The 26,573-nt window shown below is 40.7% G+C and overlaps 1 protein-coding gene across 1 annotated transcript in view; it reads left to right on the plus strand.

Moving 5' to 3' along the window:
- The window catches only part of LOC124803015, a 625,123-nt gene that overhangs the window by 31,183 nt on the left and 567,367 nt on the right, over positions 1 to 26,573 (plus strand). Inside the window, exon 2 of the mRNA XM_047264121.1 lies at positions 2,859 to 3,043. Coding sequence (XP_047120077.1) covers positions 2,859 to 3,043 — 185 coding nt within the window. The remainder of the gene's footprint in view (positions 1 to 2,858; positions 3,044 to 26,573) is intronic.

Here is a 26,573-nt window from a genome sequence, read left to right on the forward strand (position 1 = left end):
CACTCGATGTCTCTGCACATGTCCTACCAACCGATCCCTTCTTCTAGTCAAGTTGTGCCACAAATTTCTCTTCTCTCCAATTCTATTCACTACCTCCTCATTAGTTATGTGATCTACCCATCTAATCTTCAGCATTGTTCTGTAGTACCACATTTCCGAAGCTTATATTCTCTTCTTGTCTAAACTATATATCGTCCATGTTTCACTTCCATACATGGCTACACTCCATACAAATACTTTCAGAAACGACTTCCTGACACTTAAATCTATACTCGATGTTAACAAATTTCTCTTCTTCGGAAACGATTTCCTTGCCATTGCCAGTCTACATTTTATATCCCCTCTACTTCGACCATCATCAGTTATTTTGCTCCCCAAATAGCAAAACTCATTTGCTACTTTAAGCGTCTCATTTCCTAATCTAATTCCCACAGCATCACCCGATTTAATTCGACTACATTCCAGTATCCTCGTTTTGCTTTTGTTGATGTTTATCTTATATCCTCCTTTCAAGACACTGTCCATTCTGTTCAGCTCCCCTTCCAGGTCCTTTGCTGTTTCTGACAGAATTAGAATGTCATCTGCGAACCTCAAAGTTTTTATATCTTCTCCATGGATTTTAATTCCTATTCCGAATTTTTCTTTTATTTCCTGTACTGCTTGCTCAATATACAGATTGAATAACATGGGAAAGGCTACAACCCTGTCTCACTCCCTTCCCAACCACTGCTTCCATTTCGTGCCCATCGACTCTTATAACTGCCATCTGGTTTCTGTACAAATTGTAAATAGCCTTTCGCTCCCTGTATTTTACCCCTACCATCATCATAATTTGAAAGAGAGTATTCCAGTCATCATTGTCAAAAGCTTTCTCTAAGTCTACAAATGCTAGAAATGTAGGTTTGCCTTTCTTTAATCTATATTCTAAGATAAGTTGTAGGGTCAGTATTGCCTCACATGTTCCAGCATTTCTACGAAATCCAAACTGATCTTCCCCGAGGTTGCCTTCTACCAGTTTTTCCATTTGTCTGTAAAGAATTCGTGTTAGTATTTTGCAGCCGTGGCTTATTAAACTTATAGTTCGGTAATTTTCACAACTGTCAACATCTGCTTTCTTTAGGATTGGAATTTTACATTATTCTTGAAGTCTGAGGGTATTTCTCCCGTCTCATACATCTTGCTCACTAGATGGTAGAGTTTTGTTAGGCCTGGCTCTCCCAAGGCTGTCAGTAGTTCTAATGGAATGTTGTCTACTCCCGGGGCCTTGTTTCGACTTAGGTCTTTCAGTGCTCTGAATCATATCTCCTATTTCATCTTCATCTACATTCTCTTCTATTTTTATAATATTGTCCTCAAGATCATCGCCCTTGTATAGACCCTCTATATACTCTTTCCACCTTTTTGCTTTCCCTTCTTTGCTTACAACTGGGTTTCCATGTGAGCTCTTGATATTCATGCAAGTGATTCCCTTTCCTTCAAAGGTCTCTTTAATTTTCCTGTAGGCAGTATCTATCTTACCCCTAGTGACATGTGCCTCTACATCGTTACACATGTCCTCTAGCCATCCCTGCTTAGCCATTTTGCACTTCCTGTCGATCTTATTTTTGAGACATTTGTATTCCTTTTTGCCTGCTTCATTTACTGCATTTTTATATTTTCTCCTTTCATCAATTAAATTCAATATTTCTTCTGTTACCCAAGGATTTCTACTAGCCCTCGTCTTTTTACCTAATTGATAATGCATTCACTATGCTGTTTTGTAGTAGCTTACCCGCATTACTATTTTCCTATTCATTATGAAACCTACTCCTGCATTACCCCTATTTGATTTTGTATGTACAACCACATATTTACCTGACCAGAAGTCTTGCTTTTCCTGCTGCCGAACTTTACTAATTCTCACTGTATCTAACTTTAATCTATCCATTTCCCTTTTGAAATTTTCTAACCTACCTGCCCGATTAAGGGATCTGACATTCCACGCTCCGATGCGTAGAATGCCAGTTTTCTTTCTCCTGATAACATTGTCGTCCTGAGTAGTCCCCGCCCAGAGATCCGAATGGGGGACTATTTTACCTCCGAATATTTTACTCAAGAGGACGCCATCATCATTTAACCATACCGTAAAGCTGCATGCCCTCAGGCATAATTATGGCTCTACTTTCCCCTAGCTTTCAGCCGTTCGCAGTACCACCACAGCAAGGCCGTTTTGGTTAGTGTTACGAGGCCAGATCAGTCAATCATCCAGACTGTTTCCCCTGCAACTACTGAGAAGGCTGCTGCCTCTCTTCAGGAACCACACGTTTGTCTGGCCTCTCAACAGATACCCCTGTATTGCTGAGTCACGCACTCCCCACCAATGGCAAGGTCCATGGCTCATGGGGGGGGATTAACTTGGTAACATGGATAACCATTAACCTGGTTATTTACGAGAAATTTATGTTCATATCCGCGGACCATTTAAACTGAGAAAACACACGCGCGCGCGCACACACACACACACACACACACACACACACACACACACACACACAAAAATGCAACTCACACTCACAGGACCACTGTGCCTGGTAGCTGAAGCCCGACATGGCCTTGACTGTGAGAGACACTTGTAAGTGTGAGTTGTGTTTGTGTGAATGTGTGTGTGTGTGCATGTGCATGCATTTGTCTAATGCAGAAGGAGGTCTTACGGCCAAAAGCTTAAGTTGCTAGAGTCTTTTTTGTTGTGCCTGTCTGCGATCAGCGTCTCCACTATTTAGTGTGTAGCAATCTATTCATGTCATAATGCTGTAACTACCATGTTTCTCATTTATTTCTGAACTTATAATCATACTTAATACCTTTTCTCTGTTTATCAGGGAAGCGAGTCGACCTGTGTCCAGAGAAGGAACTTCAAGCCGTCCAGGACTATCACCACGCCTTCAGTGTCCACCTGCTATGTCTGTAGATGACTCACGAGGGTCAGAAGCAGCTCTTGATCTTCGTCATGCTACTAGGGAATCTCCATCTGCTCCACCTTCAGTCAGTGTACCAGCAGCACCAGGTAGACATGTTTGTTTATCTTATATTTCTTTAACAGTAAACTTGGACTGAAAGTGTTACGATGTTACTATAACTGTGGATGTTGACTGTTTTATAATATCTACCTCCAAGAAATTCTCGTCCCTGAATGTTTATACCCACCAGTGAAACAGATGCTACATCTCTGCAAAACATTGCTTTTGTATTTTCTACCTCTGGTGTACAGTGTCTTACAGTTGGTCACTGCTGGGTCTAGGTTATATGGTTGAAATAGATGAGTGTGTGACAATTAATTAGCAAATACTCATCTTCATTTCTTGGTAATCCCCAGTGCTTCAGTAACTGTAAAAGAATTTGCGAGTTATGTGCTCCACTAAAATTTGCATCAACTTGCTGAGGTCTTGACAGTGTAACTATTGATTTGGTAGTGCTAAGAAAATTTTCAAGAAATTCGTGTTTACATGATGTCCTCCTTCAAAATCACGTGTTCACTGCGTATAACTGTACCAAAACAGGCTACGAAAAACTGTCGGAAAACTGACTCTCCCATGGCTGATTCGTCACCCCTTGTATATATTTGTAACAATTACTGCCTATGTCATCCATTATTAGAAACAGAAAATTTATGGATTACCGTCAAAATCTTTCTAGTGTACACAGACTGTCATCATTCAGTTATGCATTAATTTGATCCTCTCACATCACAATTTTAAACGGATTCTAGCTTTTAATATTGAAATTCATAAACTTTGCTCACTAACAACGTTTTTTATAAAGTTGCTTGTATCATGAAGATTTTTAGTTGGAAAATGTGCCTAACATTTCTGCGAGTTTATTACACAAATGCAAATGGAATGCTAATGTCAGTCCTTACAAAAACTATCCTGCAATTATAAAATGATAATTATTTGTGTTTTTTTTAAAGTATTGATTAGTACCGGTCGATCTGGTGCAGAGATAAATCTATGGTTGCTAAAGTCAGAATGAAATTAATGATAGAATATTAATCGGTATAGTAAACTGAATTCTAAATAACCAGATAATTGAAATTAGGTTGTTACAAAATGTATATAAGCTTATAAATATGGCAGCTTGACACTTGGGGTCAACACTTCATGTCATACTTACCCTAACTACCATGTATTGATACATTTCATGGTGTCTGTTGGAAAACCTTTCATGATCTTTGAAATGGCTGTTTTAATTTGCTGAACTCATTGCAGATTATCATTAGCACCCTTCAGTTTGTCTTAGCATTTTCAGTACTTTGTGCCTTAGTGATTAAAGAATTCACAAGAATCACTTCGTACACATTGCAGAAGAGTATCAGTGATGGCCCCCTTACTGGTTCTTACTTCCAGGCTTATTTCATCAACACTTCCATAGCTTTGTTTTACCTTGTATTCATGGAAACTAATTTTGATGTTATCATCTATTACAGTCTTCAGTGAAAACTCCCGTGATTTTATCTCACAACACTGCCAAGTATTTGCAACTGTCATAACATACATTTCCAGATGTGTGGGCAGATTTGTGCTGTAGCAAGCTGCAGTTTGGGATGAGCTTGCTGTCTATGCTTCAGCTGAACTGAAAGGTATATACCATTGTACTACTGTTTGTGTATTTATTTCTCCTCTATGATCATGACCTTCTACAACACTTGATTTCTAGCACATGTGTCGGCCCTCATATTTTCTGACTAAGATGACTGACAAGATATAGAGCGCACCAAGCTCGAGACTTCCTTACATGGTGCATCTGTCCCCATTCATTAGTTTCTTCACATCTTTGTCTCAACAGTCTCCTTATTTACGTTGATAAAATTTTCTTGGGCTTACAGCCACGCCCAGTGGTTTAAAATCCGTGAGCTTTCGGCTGAGTTTGCCTCGGCCATTGTCAAGTGGTGACTGTTAAATGATTGCTGCTGCCATCCTTATATAGCTGCACTGTCTTCAGTGACGTCGCTGGTGCTTGTTCCAGCGCCATGTATCGTAATGTTTTGATTGCACGCTTGATGTGCCTGCTTCAGTGAGAAGACGTCGGAGTTCCCAAGGTTCATAGGGAACACAATCCTCTATGTCTCATCATAAGTCCCATTGGATCGCCAACGTATAGACTAGCTAAACATCTGGCCAGCCTCCTTACTCCGCACCTGGGTCATTGTCAGCACCACATTAAGAATATGACTGATTTCATCAGCTGAATTAAATGCTTGTGTCTTGGAGGAGGAGATATGATGTTTAGCTTTGATGTGGTGTCATTGTTCACGCGGGTTCGCTTCAAAGAGTCTTTAGATTTGCTCTCTCAGTTATTTGTTGACACTGTTGTGGATTTATTTAAGCACATTTCGACATCATCATAATTTTTGTATGATGGAGATTATTTTAGCCAGATGGATGGCATCACAATGGGAAACCCATTAGCTCCAGTAATAGCCAACCTCTTCATGGAGTACTTTGAGACCATCGCCCTGGACACAGCTCGTGCAAAGCCTAGTTGCTTTTATCATTACATCGATGACACATTCATTGTCTGGCCTCAAGGGTGTGAAAAGCTGGAAGAATTTTTCAACCACATCAACAGTATCCATGATAACATCAGATTCATGATAGTAGTAGAGACAGATGGTGCCTTACCTTTTCTAGACCACCACGTCTGCTGGAAAGAAATTGTGTCTCGGCCACAGTGTTTATCGGAAACCCCACCCACACAGACCGATATCTGCATGCTACCAGCTAATGAGGAAGTATTGAATAGGATTGGGGAGAAGTGAAGTTTGTGGCACAACTTGACCAGAAGAAGGGATCGGTTGGTAGGACATGTTCTGAGGCATCAAGGGATCACCAATTTAGTATTGGAGGGCAGCGTGGAGGGTAAAAATCGTAGAGGGAGACCAAGAGATGAATACACTAAGCAGATTCAGAAGGATGTAGGTTGCAGTAGGTACTGGGAGATGAAAAAGCTTGCACAGGATAGAGTGGCATGGAGAGCTGCATCAAACCAGTCTCAGGACTGAAGACCACAACAACAACAACCAGCTATCGCCACCTTTCGCAGAATTGTTCTGTACTGAGGACATTGGTGCATCGAGCTGAAGCCTTTTCAGATGCCGAAAGCCTTCAGAAGGAACTGAACCACTTACGGAAAGTCTTCAGAGAAACGGCTACAACTGCTGCCGGATTTCACAAGTCATCTTGCCAAAGAAACATAAGCAGAAGACCTCCAAGGAGGGCATGAAGAAGCTTGCATTCTTGCTGTTGTGTGGCTCAATAACAGGAAAGATTAGCAGGCTTCTAAAGAAGCATAAAATCGATACGGTTTTTAGGACACTGGCTAAAATTCGACAGCTAATGAAGCCTGTGAAAGACATTGTTGACTAAGAATGCCAGGAGTGTATAAAATACTATGTGGGTGTGGACAGTTCTATATCAGACAGACTGTACATAGTATTGAAAAGTGCCGTGTGGAACACGAGAGATGTTTTCGCCTATGGTTTCCTGGGAAATCAGCGGTGGCGGAACATGTTTTATGAAATGGATGCCGTATTGCATTTGCTCAGACATCTGTTATTACATGAACTACTAGTTTTTGAGACAGTGTTATAAAGGAAGCGATAGAGTTAAAAATTTCTGACAACACTCACAATAAAGACAGCGGCATGCAGCTAAGCACAACTTGGAACCCGGCAAGCACGCAATGGCAACATCACTGGAGCGAGCACCAATGATGTCATCGAAGACAGCACAGCTGTATAAATCACCACTTGACAACGTCCCAGGGTAACTCGGCTGTGGCTAAGCCGTGTCTCCACAGTGTCTTTCCTTCCAGGAATGCTAGTCCTGCAAGATATACAGGAGAACTTCTGTGAAGTTTGCAAGGTAGTAGATGAGATATTGGCAGAAGTAAAGCTGTGAGGATGGTTCATGAGTCACGCTTGGTTTTGATGTTTTAGTGGTTTGAGTGCATTCCCATGAAAGACAAAGGTCCCAGGTTCGAGTCCCAATCTGGTACTGTTTTAATGTGCCAGGAAGTTTCATTACACCATACTGATTGAAGGAGGCAAACCGACTGTTGTTTTTGAGACAGTGTTATAAAGGAAGCGATAGAGTTAAAAATTTCTGACAACACTCACAATAAAGACAGCGGTATGCAGCTAAGCACAACTTGGAACCCGGCAAGCACGCAATGACAACATCACTGGAGCGAGCACCAATGATGTCATCGAAGACAGCACAGCTGTATAAATCACCACTTGACAACGGCCCAGGAGAACTCGGTCGAAAGCTTGTGGATTTTAAACCACTGGCTGTGGCTGGAAGCCCAAGAAAATTTTATCAGTATATAACACTGCAAAACTATGCATTCATATCTTATATATGTTGTCCCAGAAGCCTGGAGTCATTGTCATGATACGGTTCAATCTATATCACTATTCATGAATACCTTCCAGGAAATGCTCAATGACTAGGTTTCCCAGCTGTTTCTGTTCAGTTTTTAAGGAAAGACTCTGTGTACATTTAGCTTTATGTCTGTGCTTTGAGACACAGTTATCCCCCTTAAAACCTGGTACTTGTGACTTCCATTGATACACCTTCTAAGCTGTCAGACAGGGAGAACTGGCCTGAAGAATTGAAACACTATATTTTTCATTTTCTGAAAATATAGATTTTCAAATTAACAGAAGCTGCAGGCAATTTGGCAAAAATTGGCTGCAACTGTGAAAACGGCAAAGACCAGCAAAAAGTATAATGGGTTGTGTAGGTGTCCCTTGCTTGCCCTATCCTTAGGAAAAGAACTAGAAGTAACTTTAGTTGTGCCCCAGATAAGTGTATTGGGACCCATATTGTTAATGTTGTGTGTTAATGATCGGGCAGACAATGTTTACAGCAACCTCAAATTTTTGCAGATTTTGCCCGCAAAAGGCAAAGGTCCCAGGTTTGAATCCAGGTCTGGGACACGGTTTTACTCTGGCGGGAAGTTTCATATCAGTCCACACTCCGCTCCAGAGTGAAAATCCATTCTGCAAATAACACTTAGGCTGTGGCTAAAGCCGTGTCTCCACAGTGTCTTTCCTTTCAGGAATGCTAGTCCTGCAAGATATACAGGAGAACTTCTGTGAAGTTTGCAAGGTAGTAGATGAGATATTGGCAGAAGTAAAGCTGTGAGGATGGTTCATGAGTCACGCTTGGTTTTGATGTTTTAGTGATTTGAGTGCATTCCCATGAAAGGCAAAGGTCCCAGGTTCGAGTCCCAATCTGGTACTGTTTTAATGTTCCAGGAAGTTTCATTACACCATACTGATTGAAGGAGGCAAACCGACTGTTGCCTAGAACTGGCCAGAATATGACCCCAGAAATGTGTAATAAGACTTATATTTTAGCACAGGTTCAAAGTTTCTGAGATGATGAAGATATGGCATCAGTTATATAAGGCTCTAAAATAAACTGAATAAATGAGCTTGAGGTTTTAATGGAACCAGTTTTGACATATGAAACTTGTTTCACTATGATTTTTCCAACCATCTGACCTGGTAAGGGCCCCCACGAGCACGCAGAACTGCCGCAACATGATGTGGCATGGACTTGAGTAATGTTTGAAGTAGTGATGGAGGGAATTGACACCATGAATCCTGAAGGGCTGTCCATAAATTCATAACAGTATGAGGGGGCGGAGATCTCTTCTGAACAGCATGTTTCAAGACAACCCAAGTATACTCAACAATGTTCATGTTTGGAGAGTTCGGTTTCCAGCGGAAGTGTTTAAACTCGGATGAGTGTTCCTGGAGCCACTCTGTAGCAATTCTGGATGTGGGGGTGTGTGTCGCATTGTCCTGCTGGAATTTCCGAAGTCCATCAGAATGCACAATGGACATTAATGGTGCAGGTTATCAGATAGGATGCTTACATACATGTCACCTTTCAGAGTCATATCTAGAGGTATCAGGGGTCCCATATCGCTCCAACTGCACACGTCTCACCCCATTACACAGCCTCTACCAGCTTGAACAGTCCCCTGGGTTCATGATGTTGTCTCCTTTTATGTACACATCCATCCACTCAATATATTTTGAAACGAGACTCGGCCATCCAAGTGACATGTTTTCAGCCATCAACAGTTCAATGTCAGTATTGACGGGCCCGGGCGAGGCGTGAAGCTTTGTGTCATGCATTCATCAAGGGTACACACATGGGCCTTCGGCTCTGGAAGCCCATAATGATGATGTTTCGTTGAGTGGTTCGCATGCTGACACTCGTTGATGGCACAGTATTGAAATTGAAATCTGCAGCAATTTGCAGAAGGGTTGCACTTCTGTCACATTGAAAAATTCTCTTCAGTCGTCGTTGCTCCTGTTCTTGCAGGAACCTTTTTCTGGCCACAGCAATGTCTGAGATTTGATGTTTCACTAGATGCCTGATATTCATGATACACTCGTGAAATGGTCGTATGGAAAAATCCCCACTTAATCACTAACTCGGAGATGCTGAATCCCATCGCCCGTGTGCCAACTATAACACCACGTTCAAACTCACTTAAATCTTGATAACCTACCATTGTAGCAGCAGTAACTGATCTAACAACTGTGCCAGGCACTTGTTTGTCTTATGTAGGTGTTGCCAACCACAACGTTGTATTCTGCCTGTTTACATATCTCTGTATTTGAATACGTATGCTTATACCAGTTTCTTTGATGCTTCAGTGTAGAATAATAGTGTACATCTTTAGTTGTCAGCCTTAATGGCACTTCACGCATATCAGTGATGTGACAATGCCGTGACTGGCCATTATACCGGTGACATGTTTGAAGATATTTTTCCAGGAGTTTAAAGGACAGTGTTCACACTCGCCCATGATGTGACAATGCAAACCGTGCTGCTGCCGTTGTATTGTGGTTGCCATATTTCTTGCAGCCGATATTTTCTCACGTCATGGTTGCATCATGGTCTGATTGTTGTGATGCTGAGTAGTAGTTTAACATCGTAAACGTGAATGACAATGAACTTTTTGAATTGGTGGGCAACTATCCTGTGTTGTATGATCTCGCCAACCCCTAGAGCTTAACAATACTCTCGGGAATAAAACAGGAGCAGAAATAAAAACAACTTGTGATAACATATGTGTATATTTCTGATTTTACATCAATGAATAAAACCAGCTAAGGTAAAATGTTATTGTTTCAGTGTGTTGGCCGTAGCTATAAATTTTCTTTTCATATGCCCCAACATCAGTAGCAGTATAGTTACACTTAGTGTCTACAAGGGGCAACAGAGTTAAGGGGAATGTCTTCATGTAATTAACCCTAGAGCAGGCATGCTGGTGCACAGTGTGCCAAATTTATATAATCGGCATATCCAATGTGTTTGCAACAATGTAGGCCTTTAAAACTTGACATATTCCTTCATTATTGTTCTGACGACTGTTATGTTCAGTGCAGTAATTGTCAGTGCTAAGGAATTTGTTAAATGGAGAATTTAGTGTAATGCTGTCACTTCTGGAACACTCAGTGCACCGCACAACTGCTTATGTAAGTATTTTTTTACATGTTTGAACATAGCAGTTATTTTACTTGCAACATTCCAGTGGCCCATGTTCGATATAAATTTTTATTTTAGGGCAAGAAAGTGTTTAACTAATGGGGAACTTGAATGGCTTGTGAATGAAGATCCAGATTTTACGAAAGATATAGACACTGTATTGGACGGTGATACTGGTGTGGAAGTGGAGGTAATTACTCGTAGTGACGATGACTCTGAAAGAGAACAAGAGTATGAGTCAGACGAAATTGAAGACAATAATTGTCAACCATGTTCTATTGGTGATTGGTTTGTGGGAAGAGACAAAACTTCTAAATGGAGGAAATGTACTAGCTCTGCCTCAAGCAAAGCAAGAAGGAAAAATATTGTAAAACATTTTCCTGGACCCAAGTCTATTGCCAGGGATGTAACAACCGACATTTCTGGACTCCTCAAGATAATTAACATGGAAATGATCGACACTGCTGTGAAATATACGAACAAATGAACTGTGGAAGACTGATCAATCATGAACCGAAATTGGAAGAGCTGTGATGAGCCACAAGCGGTTTCTATTCTTGCTGTTGTATTTGTTTTGATGATAAAAGCACAAGAGAAGAGAGGAGAACATTTGATAAGGTGGCCACAGTAAGTTCGATTCTGGATAACCAGTTAAAAAATTGAGTTTGTAATCATTGATGAGAAACTTCAAGCTTTTAGTGGTCGCTGTGGATTTGTACAAAATATCCCCTACAAACTCGCCAAATATGGCATTAAGATATTTGCGTTTTGTGAAGCAAAATCATTTTCTACAATCAACCTTGAGGTATATTGCAGAACACAACCCGAAGGACCTTATGCAGTCTCAAATTCAGTGTCATAAATAGTTCACATACTTGTGAGTCATATAGAGGGATCCAACAGGAATAGAACTATGGACAGTCGGTATACAAGTTGCTTCTTGGCTATGTTGCTATTAGGTAAAAGGTTTGTGCGTATTGGGACACTCGGAAAGAATAAACGAGAAATTCCTGCCCAAGAAAAATCGAGTACATGGTTCATCCTCTTCAGATATAAAAATGATTTGACATTGGGTTCATACGTACCACAGAAGATTCAGGTACTATTGATGAAGATTCTCAAAAGCCAGAGATTGTGCTAGATCACAATGCCACTAAGGGTGGTGTTGACGCAGTCGAGGAGATGTATGGCACATATTCTGTGGCTCGTATAACAAGAAGGTGGCTTTTGGTACTCAGTTTCACTCTAATGCACATTGCTGGTATCAATGCCCAGATCCTTTTTTACGCAAATGGACAAAATCGAAAGGTTACGAGAATAGTATTTCTGAAGAACCTGGCTTATGATCTCATGAAATCACATCTGATAGAAAGAGCCAAAATTCAGAGCCTTACCAAGGACATATTGCTGTTTCTTCAAAGGTACTGGACAACATCTGAGCAAGTTGAGAAGCATTCGGCTAAGAAACAGGGACACTGTGTTATTTATGGAAGGGCCAAGAATATTAACACAACAGTAAAGTGTGATTCTTGTAATAGTTTTGTTTGCAGGAGGTATACAAGTTAGTTACACCTGTGAAAAGTGCCAAGTTACACCTGCAGACTCAGATGACTAGTGATTTGAATCTTGACATCTCTTATTACTAAGTAATGAACATGGCCTGTCTGTAAGCTGTTATAATATGGTTTCTGCAGGCATTCACTATCATTATATTAATTTTCAACACTGACAGGAAATATAGATTTTTTAGAACTATGTCATTTATGTGTTTAGATGCATATCAACTTTTGTAAATAAAGTATAATTAACAGGCATGTTAAATAATGAAACAATTTTATCCCACTCTAAGTGAGCAACAGTGCCCATAATAAATTATTTGTATGAACTGCACAATAAAATTTGTTATATCAATATTTTTAATATAATTTTGAGTGATGCTATATCTACTTTTAAAAACAATAAACTAATTAATATCAGTACTAGTGTGAGAGCATATTAAAATAACTATAGAACTGAGCAGTGAAAGTGGTGCACAAAATGTGCTGCGTGACTGCTTGTGCAATAAAATACATGCGCACCTGCCTGAGGGATAAAGAATAGTGGTCTGTTGTTTGAAGGAGCCTGAATAGAAATGTTTTTTCCAAGTTAGGAAAAATGCCACATTTTATAAAAACGCATCACAAGGTTCTTCTACATTTCTTTTGTAGGAGTAGGCATCAGTTCGTCCATTATATTGTCTGTAATTATCCTGCATATATCTCTTATGATTTTGTGAACCATATTTTGCCCTTGTGATAACTAAATGAAATTATATTTAGTGCATCTTCAGTCACCAAACAACTGAAAAGAAGGAAGATAGACTGCAGGGATGTAACAAATGAAGATTTCGCAGGTGATCTTAGCAGTACTGAATCAGTATTGCGTGAGACAAAAGAAAATACTCAAGTCTATACAACAGAAGCCTATAATGATGAATGTTGATATGTTATATTTAATTACCAATAAATTGCCAAGTGTCAGTTAATTATATTAAATTCTAACTAATCTCAAGTAAATGGTGAGCTGTTCTCTTGGTGCGATGGCTGTTCTCCACTGTGTGTTTCACGTTTTTAGATGAACATACAACTTGTTCAATAGTAAGTTGAATGAATTATATGATATTCTGAATTATTCATGGAACTTTTATTCCTTCGTGCATCAGTTCACTGCACAAAGTGGCAAATTCCCCTACTGTTTCTCTACTTCTCGGTGTCTGATGAACCACTTCCATTTTTTTGCCCACTTTTCCTCTTCTTCATTCCAAAATCAGAGCAATCAGCATAAGATCATTGTCTGAGAAATTCGTCATCCAGGCTGCTCAAGTGTACATACTGAAAGAAAAACTGACCACTGTGAATAGGCGCTACTGTGGCGTTACAACCAGTGCTATAACGGGCCGGTCACAGTACTGTTCCGTCACTGATGTGTGTGAAGCAGCCTTTATTCAACTCGGCATCCTCCTGCTACCTAGGAATGGTGGTCAACGTGCCCACTTGCTCCCCTAACCTACATCACCACTTCATTGGGGAATTTTCGCATTAGCACATCTGTGTACACAGGAAGACTTTTGTATGTAATAACATTTTAAGATAAATTAAATTTATTGATGTACAATAATTTTATTTTTATAAAGTTGATGAAATTTTCAATTTTTTTCACATAGTTCATTATATTGAACATATTTTTGTACAGTTTGATGTTTTTAACAAACTGCATTAATTGTGAAATTGACCAAAGAGGTATTTTAATCAGCTGAATAATTAGAAATATGGGAATTGGGAATACAATAATAATTAATTTCTGGTGGGGAAGGCTCTTTTTTTTTCAGACTGAATAATTCAGAATTTTGGCAGACTGAATAATTCAGAATTCAATTATGATCTTATACAAACAAAGAATGTAAAAATGAAATGAAAACTGCACATTAATCAATAATGCTCAGAAGATTAATGTACAATGTGAGTACTATTAAGCTGAAATAAATGTAATTACAACAACAACATTAGTAACAGTAGTAGTAGCAGTAGTAGTGATGATGATGATGATGATGATGATGATGATGATGATGATGCCTGATGAGTGGATGCCAGGTTCGCAATATCTGGAATTCGATAGTAGCAAAAGGAAGAGGAGGTGAATATGGACTGGGGATAAGGAATGAAAGAGCAAGACACATAGTAGAATTTTGCACAGAGCATAACTTAATTACAGCTAACACTTGGTTTAAGAATCATGAAAGAAGGTTGTATATGTGGAAGAGGCCTGGAGACACTAAAAGGTTTGAGATAGATTGTATAATGGTGAGACAGAGATTTAGGAAGCAGGTTTTAAATTGTAAGACATTTCCAGGGTCAGATGTGGGCTCTTGACCACAATTTGTTGGTTATGAACTGTAGACTAAAACTTAATAAATTGCAAAAAGGTAGGAATTTAAGGAGATGGGACCAGGATAAACCGAAAGAACCAGAGGCTGTAGAGAGTTTCAGAGAGAACATTAGGGAATGATTGACAAGAACAAGGGAAAGCGATACAGTAGAAGAAGAATGGGTAGCTTTGAGGGATGAAATAGTGAGCGCAGCAGAGGACCAAGTAGGTAAAAATATGAGGGCTAGTAGAAATCCATGGGTAACAGAAGAGATATTGAATTTAATTGATGAAAGGAGAAAATACAGGGTGAAGCGAAATTTGTGCACTCCGGCTTCACAGCGCGACTCCTCACATGCCAGTGATAAAAAAATGTTTGCCACAGAATTTCATTTGGCGAGTACGTCCGGCAGAAAAATGATGTTAGAGTGACAATCTGGCAATGTTGTAACAACACGTATGGTAACTACCTCTGATGTCACAAATTACTCGTGCTGCACAGTTGGTGCAGTGGATAGAGTTTTGGTTTACCATGCAGGAGGTCGAGGGTTCAATCCTGGGTTGGGGTGCATTTTTTTAATTTGATGATCTCATTATGACATTTCATATTGTAATATGCACTGATTCTTATGTCACATGTATTCTAAATTTTACAACATTTTGTAACGCTGGACACAACAAATGTGTGTTTAGAAAAATAAGAAATAGACAGTTGAAACAATTAATGGTACCATGGTAATAACACATACAAATAATAATCGAGTTTGGACATCATTCGCAAAGCGCATTGCTAGTCCTACTGGTAACGTAAGGCCCTAACGAAATGTAATTGACCTGAACGAGACAAGAATAGTAGTTGGTACTAACCTATGTGACCATTGGAGGAGGGTACAAAGAAAACAGGTTTCACATCTCTTAGATGAAGTGGTGTGAATAAATTCATGCCTACGGCATGGAAAGGGCTTGTTTCAAAGCTGACCAATCTTCCATTTCTACGATAGTCGTATGTAAGTGCAAATGTTTTCCAGAGGACCAGCTGCAATCGCTGTTGATGATTAAGATGCCAGATACTGTACCACCTGGACTACATTTACCAAATAAAAAATGTATGCTTGAACCCAGGATCGAACCTTTGACTTCCTGCTTGCTAACCCAAAATTCTATCCACTGCACCAACTGTACAACACAACTATTATGTGCTGACCGAGGTAGGTAATATACATGTGGTTACAGTGTTGCCATATTGTCACTCTTTAACATCCTTTTTCTGCCGGATGTACTCGCCGGACGAAATTTTGTGACAGACATTTTTTTATCGCTGGCATGTGAGGAGTCGCGCTTTGAAGGCCGAGTGCCTGAATTTCGCTTCACCCTGTATAAAAATTCAGTAAATGAAGCAGGTGAAGAGAAATACAAACGTCTCAAAAATGAGATTGACAGGAAGTGCAAAATGGCTAAGCAGGGATGGCTGGAGGACAAATGTAAGGATGTAGAAACATGTATCTCTAGGGGTAAGATAGATACTGCCTACAGGAAAATTATGAGACCTTTGGAGGAAAGAGAACCACCTGCATGAATATCAGCAGCTCAGATGAAATACCAGTCCTAAGCAAAGAAGGGAAAGCAGAAAGGTGGAAGGAGTATATAGAGGGTCTATACAAGGGCGATGTACTTAAGGACAATATTATGGAAATGGAAGAGGACGTAGATGAAGATGAAATGGGAGATATGATACTGTGTGACAAGTTTGAAAGGGCACTGAAAGACCTGAGTCGAAACAAGGCCCCAACAGCAGACAACATTCCATTAGAACTAGTAATAACCTTGAGAGAACCAGCCATGACAGAACTCTTCCATTTGGCGAGCAAGATGTATGAGACAGGCAAAATACCCACAGACTTCAAGAAGAATATAATAATTCCAATCCCAAAGAAAGCAGGTGCTGACAGGTGTGAAAATTACCAAACTACCAGTTTACTAAGTCATAGTTGTAAAGTACTAACCAGAATTCCTTACAGATGAATGGAAAAACTGGTAGAAGCCGACCTCGGGGAAGATCAGTTTGGATTCCATAGAAATGTTGGAACATGCACGGCGATACTGACCCTATGACTCATCTTAGAAGTTAGATTAAAGAAAGGCAAACCTAAGGTTGGAAAGGGAGTGAGAGAGTGAGACAGGGTTGTAGTCTATCCCCGGTGTTATTCAATCTGTATAATGAGCAAGGAGTAAAGAAAACAGAAGAAAAATTCCATGTAGGAATTAAAATCCATGGAGAAGAAATAAAAACTTTGAGGTTTGCTGACAACATTGTAATTCTGTCAGAGAAAGCAAAGGACCAAGAAGAGCAGCTGAATGGAATGGGTGGTGTCTTGAATGGAATGGAGGAATGAACATCAACAAAAGCAAAACAAGGATAATAGAATGTAGTCAAGCTAAATTAGGTGATGCTGGGGCAATTAATTAGGAAATGAGACTCTTAAAGTAGTAAATGTGTTTTGCTATTTGGGGAGCAAAATAACTGATGACTGTTGAAGCAGGGAGAATATAAAATGTATACTGGCTGCGGCAAAGCAAGCGTTTCTGAAGAAGTGAAGTTTGCTAACATTGAGTATAGATTTAAGAGTCAGGAAGTCTTTTCTGAAAGTATTTGTATGGAGTGTAGTCATGTAGAAGTGAAACATGGGCGATAACCAATGTAGACAAGAAGAGAATAGAAGCTTTCAAAATGTGATGCTACAGAAGAATGCTGAAGATTAGATGGGTAGATCATTAGACTGATCAAGAGGTACTGAATAGAGCTGGGGAGAAGAGGAATTTATGGCACAACTTGATTATAAGAAGGGATCAGTTGGTAGGACATGTTCTGAGGCATCAAAGGATCACCAATTTAGTTTTGGAGGGAAGTGTAAAGGGTAAAAACCATAGAGGGAGACCAAGAAAGATGTGGGTTGCAGTAGTTATTCAGAGGTGAAGAGACTTGCACAGAATAGAGTAGCATGAAGAGCTGCATCAAACCAGTCTCTGGATTGGAGACAACAAAAGCAGCAGCAGCAGCAGCAACAACTGCTGAAGCACTCACAACAAAGTGACAGAGTTCGAAATGCTCTTGAAAAGCAGTGAAGCTCCCATAAAACTAGGTATAGAAAGCTGGTTGAAACCTGAAATTGATAGAGTGGGACTTCTGGGGAAAATTTAAGTGTCTGTCAAAAGGATAGGTTAATGGGTGTATTTGTTGCAGTAGGCAAAAGACTCAAGTCCACCAAGATAGAAATTGAAACTCCATGTGATATTATTTGGGCAAGACTCAGTGCTGGGTTGGGCATAGAATGGTAACTTGATCCTTCTATTGCCCACCAGACTCATTTCCTGATGTAACCAAAAATTGTAAGTAAGTTCCCCTGTTATTCTGTAATCATAAGTAGAGACTTTAATCATCCAACAATCAATTGTAAAAATTACGCTCTTGTTAATGGTGAGCGCGATAGGACATCCTTGAAGCATTACTAATTGTCTTCTGTGAAAACTAATTAGAACAGATAGTTTGAACTCCACTAAACTAAAACCAGCAGAAAGGTATATATGTTCAGTAAATTAGATAAAAAATCGATAATGTTATATCTTAGTGAAAGAAATTCTGGTTGTATGAAAAGGCTGTTGGTGGTTCCAAAGGTAGTGTCCATTCCCTAACGATTGACACAGGAGCTGAAATTAAGGGTAGCAGAGCAGAAGCTGAAATGCTTAACTGTTTTTGCAAATGTTCCTTTACAAAGGGAAACCCAACTGTCCCAATTTAATCCTCATACCACTGGAAAGATGAGTGAAATAGGTATTGGTGTCAGTGGTGTTGAGAAATGGCGGAAATCGTTAAAATGGAACAAAGCTCCAGGGCCCAATAGAATCCCTATATTGAATTTGCCGCTGAGTTAGCCCCTCTTCCATCTATGATCTATTGGAGATCACTCGAACAAAAACCCATGTCCAGTAGCCGGAAGAATGCACGAGTCACACCTATCTACAAGAAGGATGGTAGAAGTTACCCACAAAACTGTGTCTTCCAATACTCCTGACATAGATTTGTTGTAGAATCTGGGAACATATTCAGAGCTCAAACACAATGAGATATCTTGAACAGACTGACCTCCTCCATGCAGACCAACATAGATTACGAAAACATCAATCATCGGAAACCCAACTTGCACTTTTCTCACATGACTTACTGAAAGCTTTGGGTGAAGATAGTCAGTTAGATGCAGCATTTCGTGATTTCCAAAAACCATTTAACTCAATACCACACATACTCTTATTGTCAAAAGCTCTATCGTATGGGGTATCAAGTGAAATTTGTGACCGATTGAGGACTTTTTGGTAGGGAGGACAGAACATGTTATCTTGAATGGAGAGTGATCATCAAATGTAGAAGTAACTTTGGGTATATCCCAGGAAAGTGTTTTGGGATCCTTGCTGTTCATATTGTACACTACTGGCCATGAAAATTGCTACACCAAGAAGAAATGCAGATGATAAACGGGTATTCATTGGACAAATATATTATACTACAACTGACGTGATTACATTTTCATGCAATTTGGTTGCACAGATCCTGAGAAATCGTTACTCAGAACAGCCACCTCTGGCCGTAATAACGGCCTTAATACGCCTGGGCATTGAGTCAAACAGAGCTTGGATGGCGTGTACAGGTACAACTGCCCATGCAGCTTCAACACGAGACCACAGTTCATCAAGAGTAGTGACTGGCGTATTGTGACAAGGCAGTTGCTCGGCCACCGTTGACCAGACGTTTTCAATTGGTGAGAGATCTGGAGAATGTGCTGGCCAGGGCAGCAGTCGAACATTTTCTGTATCCAGAAAGGCCCATACAGGACCTGCAACATGCGGTTGTGCATTATCCTGCTGAAATGTAGGGTTTTGCAGGGATCGAATGAAGGGTAAGCCACGGGTCGTAACACATCTGAAATGTAACGTTCAAAGTGCCATCAATGCAAACAAGAGGTGACAGAGACGTGTAACCAGTGGCTCCCCATACCATCAGACCGGGTGATACGCCAGTATGGTGATGATGAATACACGCTTCCAATGTGCGTTCACCGTGATGTCGCCAAACATGGATGCTACCATCATGATGCTGTAAACAGAACCTGGATCCATCGTGCACCCAAGTTCGTCACTGAGTACACCATCGCAGGTTCTCCTGTCTGTGATGCAGCATCAAGGCTAACTGCAGCCATGGTCTCCGAGCTGATAGTCCATGCTGCTGCAAACATCAAACTGTTCGTGCAGATGGTTGTTGTCTTGCAAATGTCCCCGCCTGTTGATTCAGGGATCGAGACATGGCTGCACGATCTGTTACAGCCATGCGGATAAGATGCCTGTCATCTCGACTGCTAGCGATATGAGGCCATTGGGATCCAGCATGGTGTTCCGTATTACCCTCCTGAACCCACCGATTGCATATTCTTCTAACAGCCATTTGATCTTGACCAACGCGAGCAGCAATGTAGCGATACGATAAACCGCAGTTGCGATAGGCTACAATCCGACCTTTATCAAAGTAGGAAACATGATGGTACACATTTCTCCTCCTTACACGAGGCATCACAACAATGTTTCACCAGGCAATGGCAGTCAACTGCTGTTTGTGTGTGAGAAATCGGTTGGAAACTTTCCTCATGTCAGCATGTTGTAGGTGTCGCCACCGGCGCCAACCTTGTGTGAATGCTCTGGAAAGGTAATCATTTGCATATCACAGCATTTGTGGTGTCACCGCCAGACACCACACTTGCTAGGTGGTAGCTTAAATCGGCCGCGGTCCATTTAGTACATGTTGGACCCGCGTGTCGCCACTGTGTGATCGCAGACCGAGCGCCACCACAAGGCAGGTCTCGAGATACGGACGAGCACTCGCCCCAGTTGTACGACGACATTGCTAGCGACTATACGGACGAAGCCTTTCCTCTCATTTGCCGAGAGACAGTTAGAATAGCCTTCAGCTAAGTCCATGGCTATGACCTAGCAAGGCGCCATTAGCCTTACATAGTTTGATAGTTATCGTATGAAATGTCTCAACAAGAAGAACGATGTATACAACAATGATTAAAAGTTAAGTATAAAGCAGCTACGTACTTTTCTTGCTACCATTCAATAGTTATCCTGTTCCAGACTTCACGCCAGTCGGCGTGTGTGTACGCGTGCCTTTCTTTCGGCTACCCGTCACTGTGGACTGGCTGCCTTAGCAGTCCACATCAGCATCTTCTTCCTGTCTGTTAAATTTCGCACCTGTAGCACGTCATCTTCGTGGTGTAGCAATTTTAATGGCCAGTAGTGTATATTAATGACCACAGACTTTTTGCAGATGATGGAGTTACCTGTAATCAAGTACTGTTTGAAAGAGGCTGTATAAATATTCAGTCAGCTCGTGATAATATTTCCAAGTGGTGCAAAGGTTGGTAACTTGCTTTAAATGTGTAGAAATGTAAAATTGTGCACTTCACAGAGTGAAAAAACATAGTGCTATCACTATAATATCAGTGAGTCACAGTTTGAATCGACTAACTCATTCAAATACCTGAGTGTAACACTGTATAAGGATATGAAATGGAGTGATGACATAGTCTCACTTGTAAGTAATTCTGATGTTAGATTTTGGTGTATTGGTAGAATATTGGGAAAGTGCAGTCAATCTACAGTCTGTTGGTATATGGAAGCACATAGTTATACAATTATACGAGGGACATTTCATAAATAAATAAATAATGCGCAGCAATGAAAATTATGTGAGATGTGGAGGAGGAAGAAAGTCCCCCCCCCCCCCTCCCTCCCTCCCCCGAGAGGTAGAAATGAATCCTGCAGGGGTCTCAGGTTATTGTGACTATTGAAGACCAGAGGTCGTACATCAAGATCGAAAACCTGACAGCACAATGCATTAAGTGAAGTTTGTGTTGAGTTTACAGTGGACTGTAGTACAGTTTCATGTTGGGTTAATTGTTTTTGCAAGGGTCGTATAAGAAGGCCAACGTCAACAAATGAACAAAGTGTGGAACTGGGGTAGGTGCTCTTGAAAAAGATTGTGGTGCGGCTTGTGAGGAACTCTCTGAAACCATGGAAATTCTCCCAACATCAGTATTTGGCATTCTTAGAAATGTGGAAGAGAAAAATTTCTGTGAGGTGGATCTCACACTGTTTGACCGATGAAGAGAAGTGGAAACAGCTGGACATTGCAACCTTGCTCAAATAATGATTCGACTGTGAAGGTCAGGCATTCTTGTGTTGAATTGTCATTATTGATGATCAGACTTTGAACTGGAATTGAAATCACAGTCCAATGAGTGTGGAGAGCTTCAGATTCTCTACATCCAAAATAATTTCAACATGCTCAGTCAAAGCTCATGCAAATGATGATTTTTGTTTATGATCACCAAGGAATCAGCATGACAGACAATTGTCATGTGGAACCTGTGTCACAACGGTGTATTATCATAACTTCATGCAAAACCTGTGCAGAAAAATGTACAGAACCCAACCTCATTTGCTCAAGGCTGGGCCACTCATTCTCCACAACGGTGCTCGCCCGCGTATTGACAGTATTGTAGCCCAAAAACTGCGTGAGTACAGATGGGAAATGGTGCCGCATCCTCCAAACAGCCCAGACGTGAGTCCACCAGACTTGACTTGTTCCTGAACTTGAGAAAACCTTTGCTTGGATGTCTGGAAGAGCTTTCTACCACTGTTACCTGAGCCATTTGACAGATCAACAGATGAACAGAGGTGGTTTCCTTAATGGAATAATAGAACTTCCAAGACATTGTGATTCAGTCATAGAGAAGCAGAGAGACTATATTAAAGGACTGCAAAGGGATGTCATTTTCTGTCTTGATAATATACACCATCTCCATTTCCGATTAGTTTATCCTTTTGATATTTGCTTGGATCTACTAAAAAAATTTCACTGCTGTCAATTTCAGGACTTAGCCATCTTTCTGAATCTAATATTATGTGAAACAACAATGAAAATTACTGGATGGAATAGTAGATAAAATAAAGGAAATAGAGCCACGAATCTGCATCTGACTGATGTGTGGCACATAGAAACTTGCAACAGAAAATTATCTGTGCTAGCTTCGAGCTCTTGCTGTTCCTGTAGTAAAGTACACACAGTCTCACACACAACCACACAGCACACAGACACCAAAGGCACTCACCCGTGGCCACAGCAGGACTCCACTGCTGTTAAGGACTACTTAAGACTCTTGGAACCTTTTCTGAATGGTTTGGCTATTGATCCCTATGGTTTTAGTAGTCTCATGTACAGGGAATAATTGTTTGGACTTAACAATTTGTATCTTACACTGATACTTGAGGGTCACATACAGCTACCAGTATCTGCAGTGGATAGAGATAAACAATAATCAGCTACCTGGACAGTAGCATATGATGTGGAGAGCATCCCTGAGTTTTAAGGGAATCCTACATTTCTGTGGTGCAAGTTTACGAAGCTGCAGCCTAGTGAACTTCAGAGTCTCTTGTTTATGCCTTCCAGTTGGCTCAGGACAAAGCAGTCCATGATTAGTGCTGGGGACAGTGCTGCAGATTGTGTGCTTCTCTGAAATATTACCAGTGATGGTGATCTTCTCAATCTTCTTTGTCAGTTGCTGGAATGATCCAAGTATAACCTTCGCGTGCTGACAATGGGCATAATTTGTTCTGTTGTGCTATGTGCATACTGTCCTTTCAATGCCTGTCTGAACATTCTTTTCTATATGTTTATAGGCCTCCAGGCATACACATTTAGTGCACAAGGTGGCGCTTTTTATCTTTAAGGAGGACATGTTTGAACTGCTGATGGTTAACAGCCACCTATCCTTTTGCTCCTGCTCCACACTGACACTGGGCATGGTAGGCTTTTCAACAGATGTGTCCCCCATTGACTGGGTTTCAGTGGGAGACAGAACCTCAAATATGTTGATTAAAGGGATGGGTGTAGCATCCTGAGTTCTCCCTGATCCTTTCCTCACTTACAATGCCCCCTAGACCTACCACTGAGATGCCACTTACAGTCAACTCACCAAGTGGTGGTAGGTTCTTTATTTTTTGGAGAGGAGACAGTGTCCATGTGAGAGGTTATTGCCTGAGGTATCTTCAGTATCTCTGTTAGTAACCCATCCAGCAAAATGCAGCAGCTTCCAATTGCTTGACAGCAGTCAGTGTGGTTGCAGCTGCTTATGAACAGTAGCTAACTCATTTCATGTCGGAGAACACATGTGTTAGTGGCTGGTACAATGATTTACTGATTAGTTAACAAATAACTCCCCCCATGAACCATGGACCTTGCCGTTGGTGGGGAGGCTTGCGTGCCTCAGCAATACAGATGGCCGTACCGTAGGTGCAACCACAACAGAGGGGTATCTGTTGAGAGGCCAGACAAACATGTGGTTCCTGAAGAGGGGCAGCAGCCTTTTCAGTAGTTGCAGGGGCAACAGTCTGGATGATTGACTGATCTGGCCTTGTAACATTAACCAAAACGGCCTTGCTGTGCTGGTACTGCGAACGGCTGAAAGCAAGGGGAAACTACAGCCGTAATTTTTCCCGAGGACATGCAGCTTTACTGTATGATTAAATGATGATGGCGTCCTCTTGGGTAAAATATTCCAGAGGTAAAATAGTCCCCCATTCGGATCTCCGGGCAGGGACTACTCAAGAGGACGTCGTTATCAGGAGAAAGAAAACTGGCATTCTACGGATCGGAGCGTGGAATGTCAGATCCCTCAATCGGGCAGGTAGGTTAGAAAATTTAAATAGGGAAATGGATAGGTTAAAGTTAGATACAGTGGGAATTAGTGAAGTTCGGTGGCAGGAGGAACAAGACTTTTGGTCAGGTGATTACAGGGTTATAAATACAAAATCAAATAGGGGTAATGCAGGAGTAGGTTTAATAATGAATAAAAAAATGGGAGTGCGGGTTAGCTACTACAAACAGCATAGTGAATGCATTATTGTGGCCAAGATAGACACAAAGCCCATGCCTACTACAGTAGTACAAGTTTATATGCCAACTAGCTCTGCAGATGACGAAGAAATTGATGAAATGTATGACGAGATAAAAGAAATTATTCAGGTAGTGAAGGGAGACGAAAATTTAATAGTCATGGGTGACTGGAATTCGTCAGTAGGAAAAGGGAGAGAGAAGGAAACATAGTAGGTGAATATGGATTGGGGGGAAGAAATGAAAGAGGAAGCCGCCTTGTAGAATTTTGCACAGAGCATAACTTAATCATAGCTAACACTTGGTTCAAGAATCATAAAAGAAGGTTGTATACCTGGAAGAATCCTGGAGATACTAAAAGGTTTGAGATAGATTACATAATGGTAAGACAGAGATTTAGGAACCAGGTTTTAAATTGTAAGACATTTCCAGGGGCAGATGTGGATTCTGACCACAATCTATTGGTTATGAACTGCAGATTGAAACTGAAGAAACTGCAAAAAGGCGGGAATTTAAGGAGATGGGACATGGATAAACTGAAAGAACCAGAGGTTGTACAGAGTTTCAGGGAGAGCATAAGGGAACAATTGGCAGGAATGGGGGAAAGAATTACAGTAGAAGAAGAATGGGTAGCTCTGAGGGATGAAGTAGTGAAGGCAGCAGACGATCAAGTAGGTAAAAAGACGAGGGCTAATAGAAATCCTTGGGTAACAGAAGAAATATTGAATTTAATTGATGAAAGGAGAAAATATAAAAATGCAGTAAATGAAGCAGGCAAAAAGGAATACAAATGTCTCAAAAATGAGATTGACAGGAAGTGCAAAATGGCTAATCAGGGATGGCTAGAGGACAAATGTAAGGATGTAGAGGCTTATCTCACTAGGGGTAAGATAGATACTGCCTACAGGAAAATTAAAGAGACCTTTGGAGAGAAGAGAACCACTTGTATGAATATCAAGAGCTCAGATGGCAACCCAGTTCTAAGCAATGAAGGGAAGGCAGAAAGGTGGAAGGAGTATATAGAGGGTTTATACAAGGGCGATGTACTTGAGGACAATATTATGGAAATGGAAGAGGATGTAGATGAAGACGAAATGGTAGATAAGATACTGCGTGAAGAGTTTGACAGAGCACTGAAAGACCTGAGTCGAAACAAGGCCCCGGGAGTAGACAACATTCCATTAGAACTACTGATGGCCTTGGGAGAGCCAGTCATGACAAAACTCTACCATCTGGTGAGCAAGATGTATGAGACAGGCGAAATACCCACAGACTTCAAGAAGAATATAATAATTCCAATCCCAAAGAAAGCAGGTGTTGACAGATGTGAAAATTACCGAACTATCAGTTTAATAAGTCACAGCTGCAAAATACTATCGCGAATTCTTTACAGACGAATGGAAATACTGGTAGAAGCCGACCTCGGGGAAGATCAGTTTGGATTCCGTAAAAATGTTGGAACACGTGAGGCAATACTAACCTTACGACTTATCTTAGAAGAAAGATTAAGAAAAGGCAAACCTACGTTTCTAGCATTTGTAGACTTAGAGAAAGCTTTTGACAATGTTGACTGGAATACTCTCTTTCAAATTCTGAAGGTGGCAGGGGTAAAATACAGGGAGCGAAAGGCTATTTACAATTTGTACAGAAACCAGATGGCAGTTATAAGAGTTGAGGGGCATGAAAGGGAAGCAGTGGTTGGGAAAGGAGTGAGACAGGGTTGTAGCCTCTGCCCGATGTTATTCAATCTGTATATTGAGCAAGCAGTAAAGGAAACAAAAGAAAAATTTGGAGTAGGTATTAAAATCCATGGAGAACAAATAAAAACTTTGAGGTTCGCTGATGACATTGTAATTCTGTCAGAGACAGCAAAGGACTTGGAAGAGCAGTTGAACGGATTGGACAGTGTCTTGAAAGGAGGATATAAGATGAACATCAACAAAAGCAAAACGAGGATAATGGAATGTAGTCAAATTAAATCGGGTGATGCTGAGGGGATTAGATTAGGAAATGAGACACTTAAAGTAGTAAAGGAGTTTTGCTATTTAGGGAGTAAAATAACTGATGATGGTCGAAGTAGAGAGGATATAAAATGTAGACTGGCAATGGCAAGGAAA

This window comes from Schistocerca piceifrons, chromosome 6, assembly GCF_021461385.2.
Source record: "Schistocerca piceifrons isolate TAMUIC-IGC-003096 chromosome 6, iqSchPice1.1, whole genome shotgun sequence".
NCBI lineage: Eukaryota > Metazoa > Arthropoda > Insecta > Orthoptera > Acrididae > Schistocerca > Schistocerca piceifrons.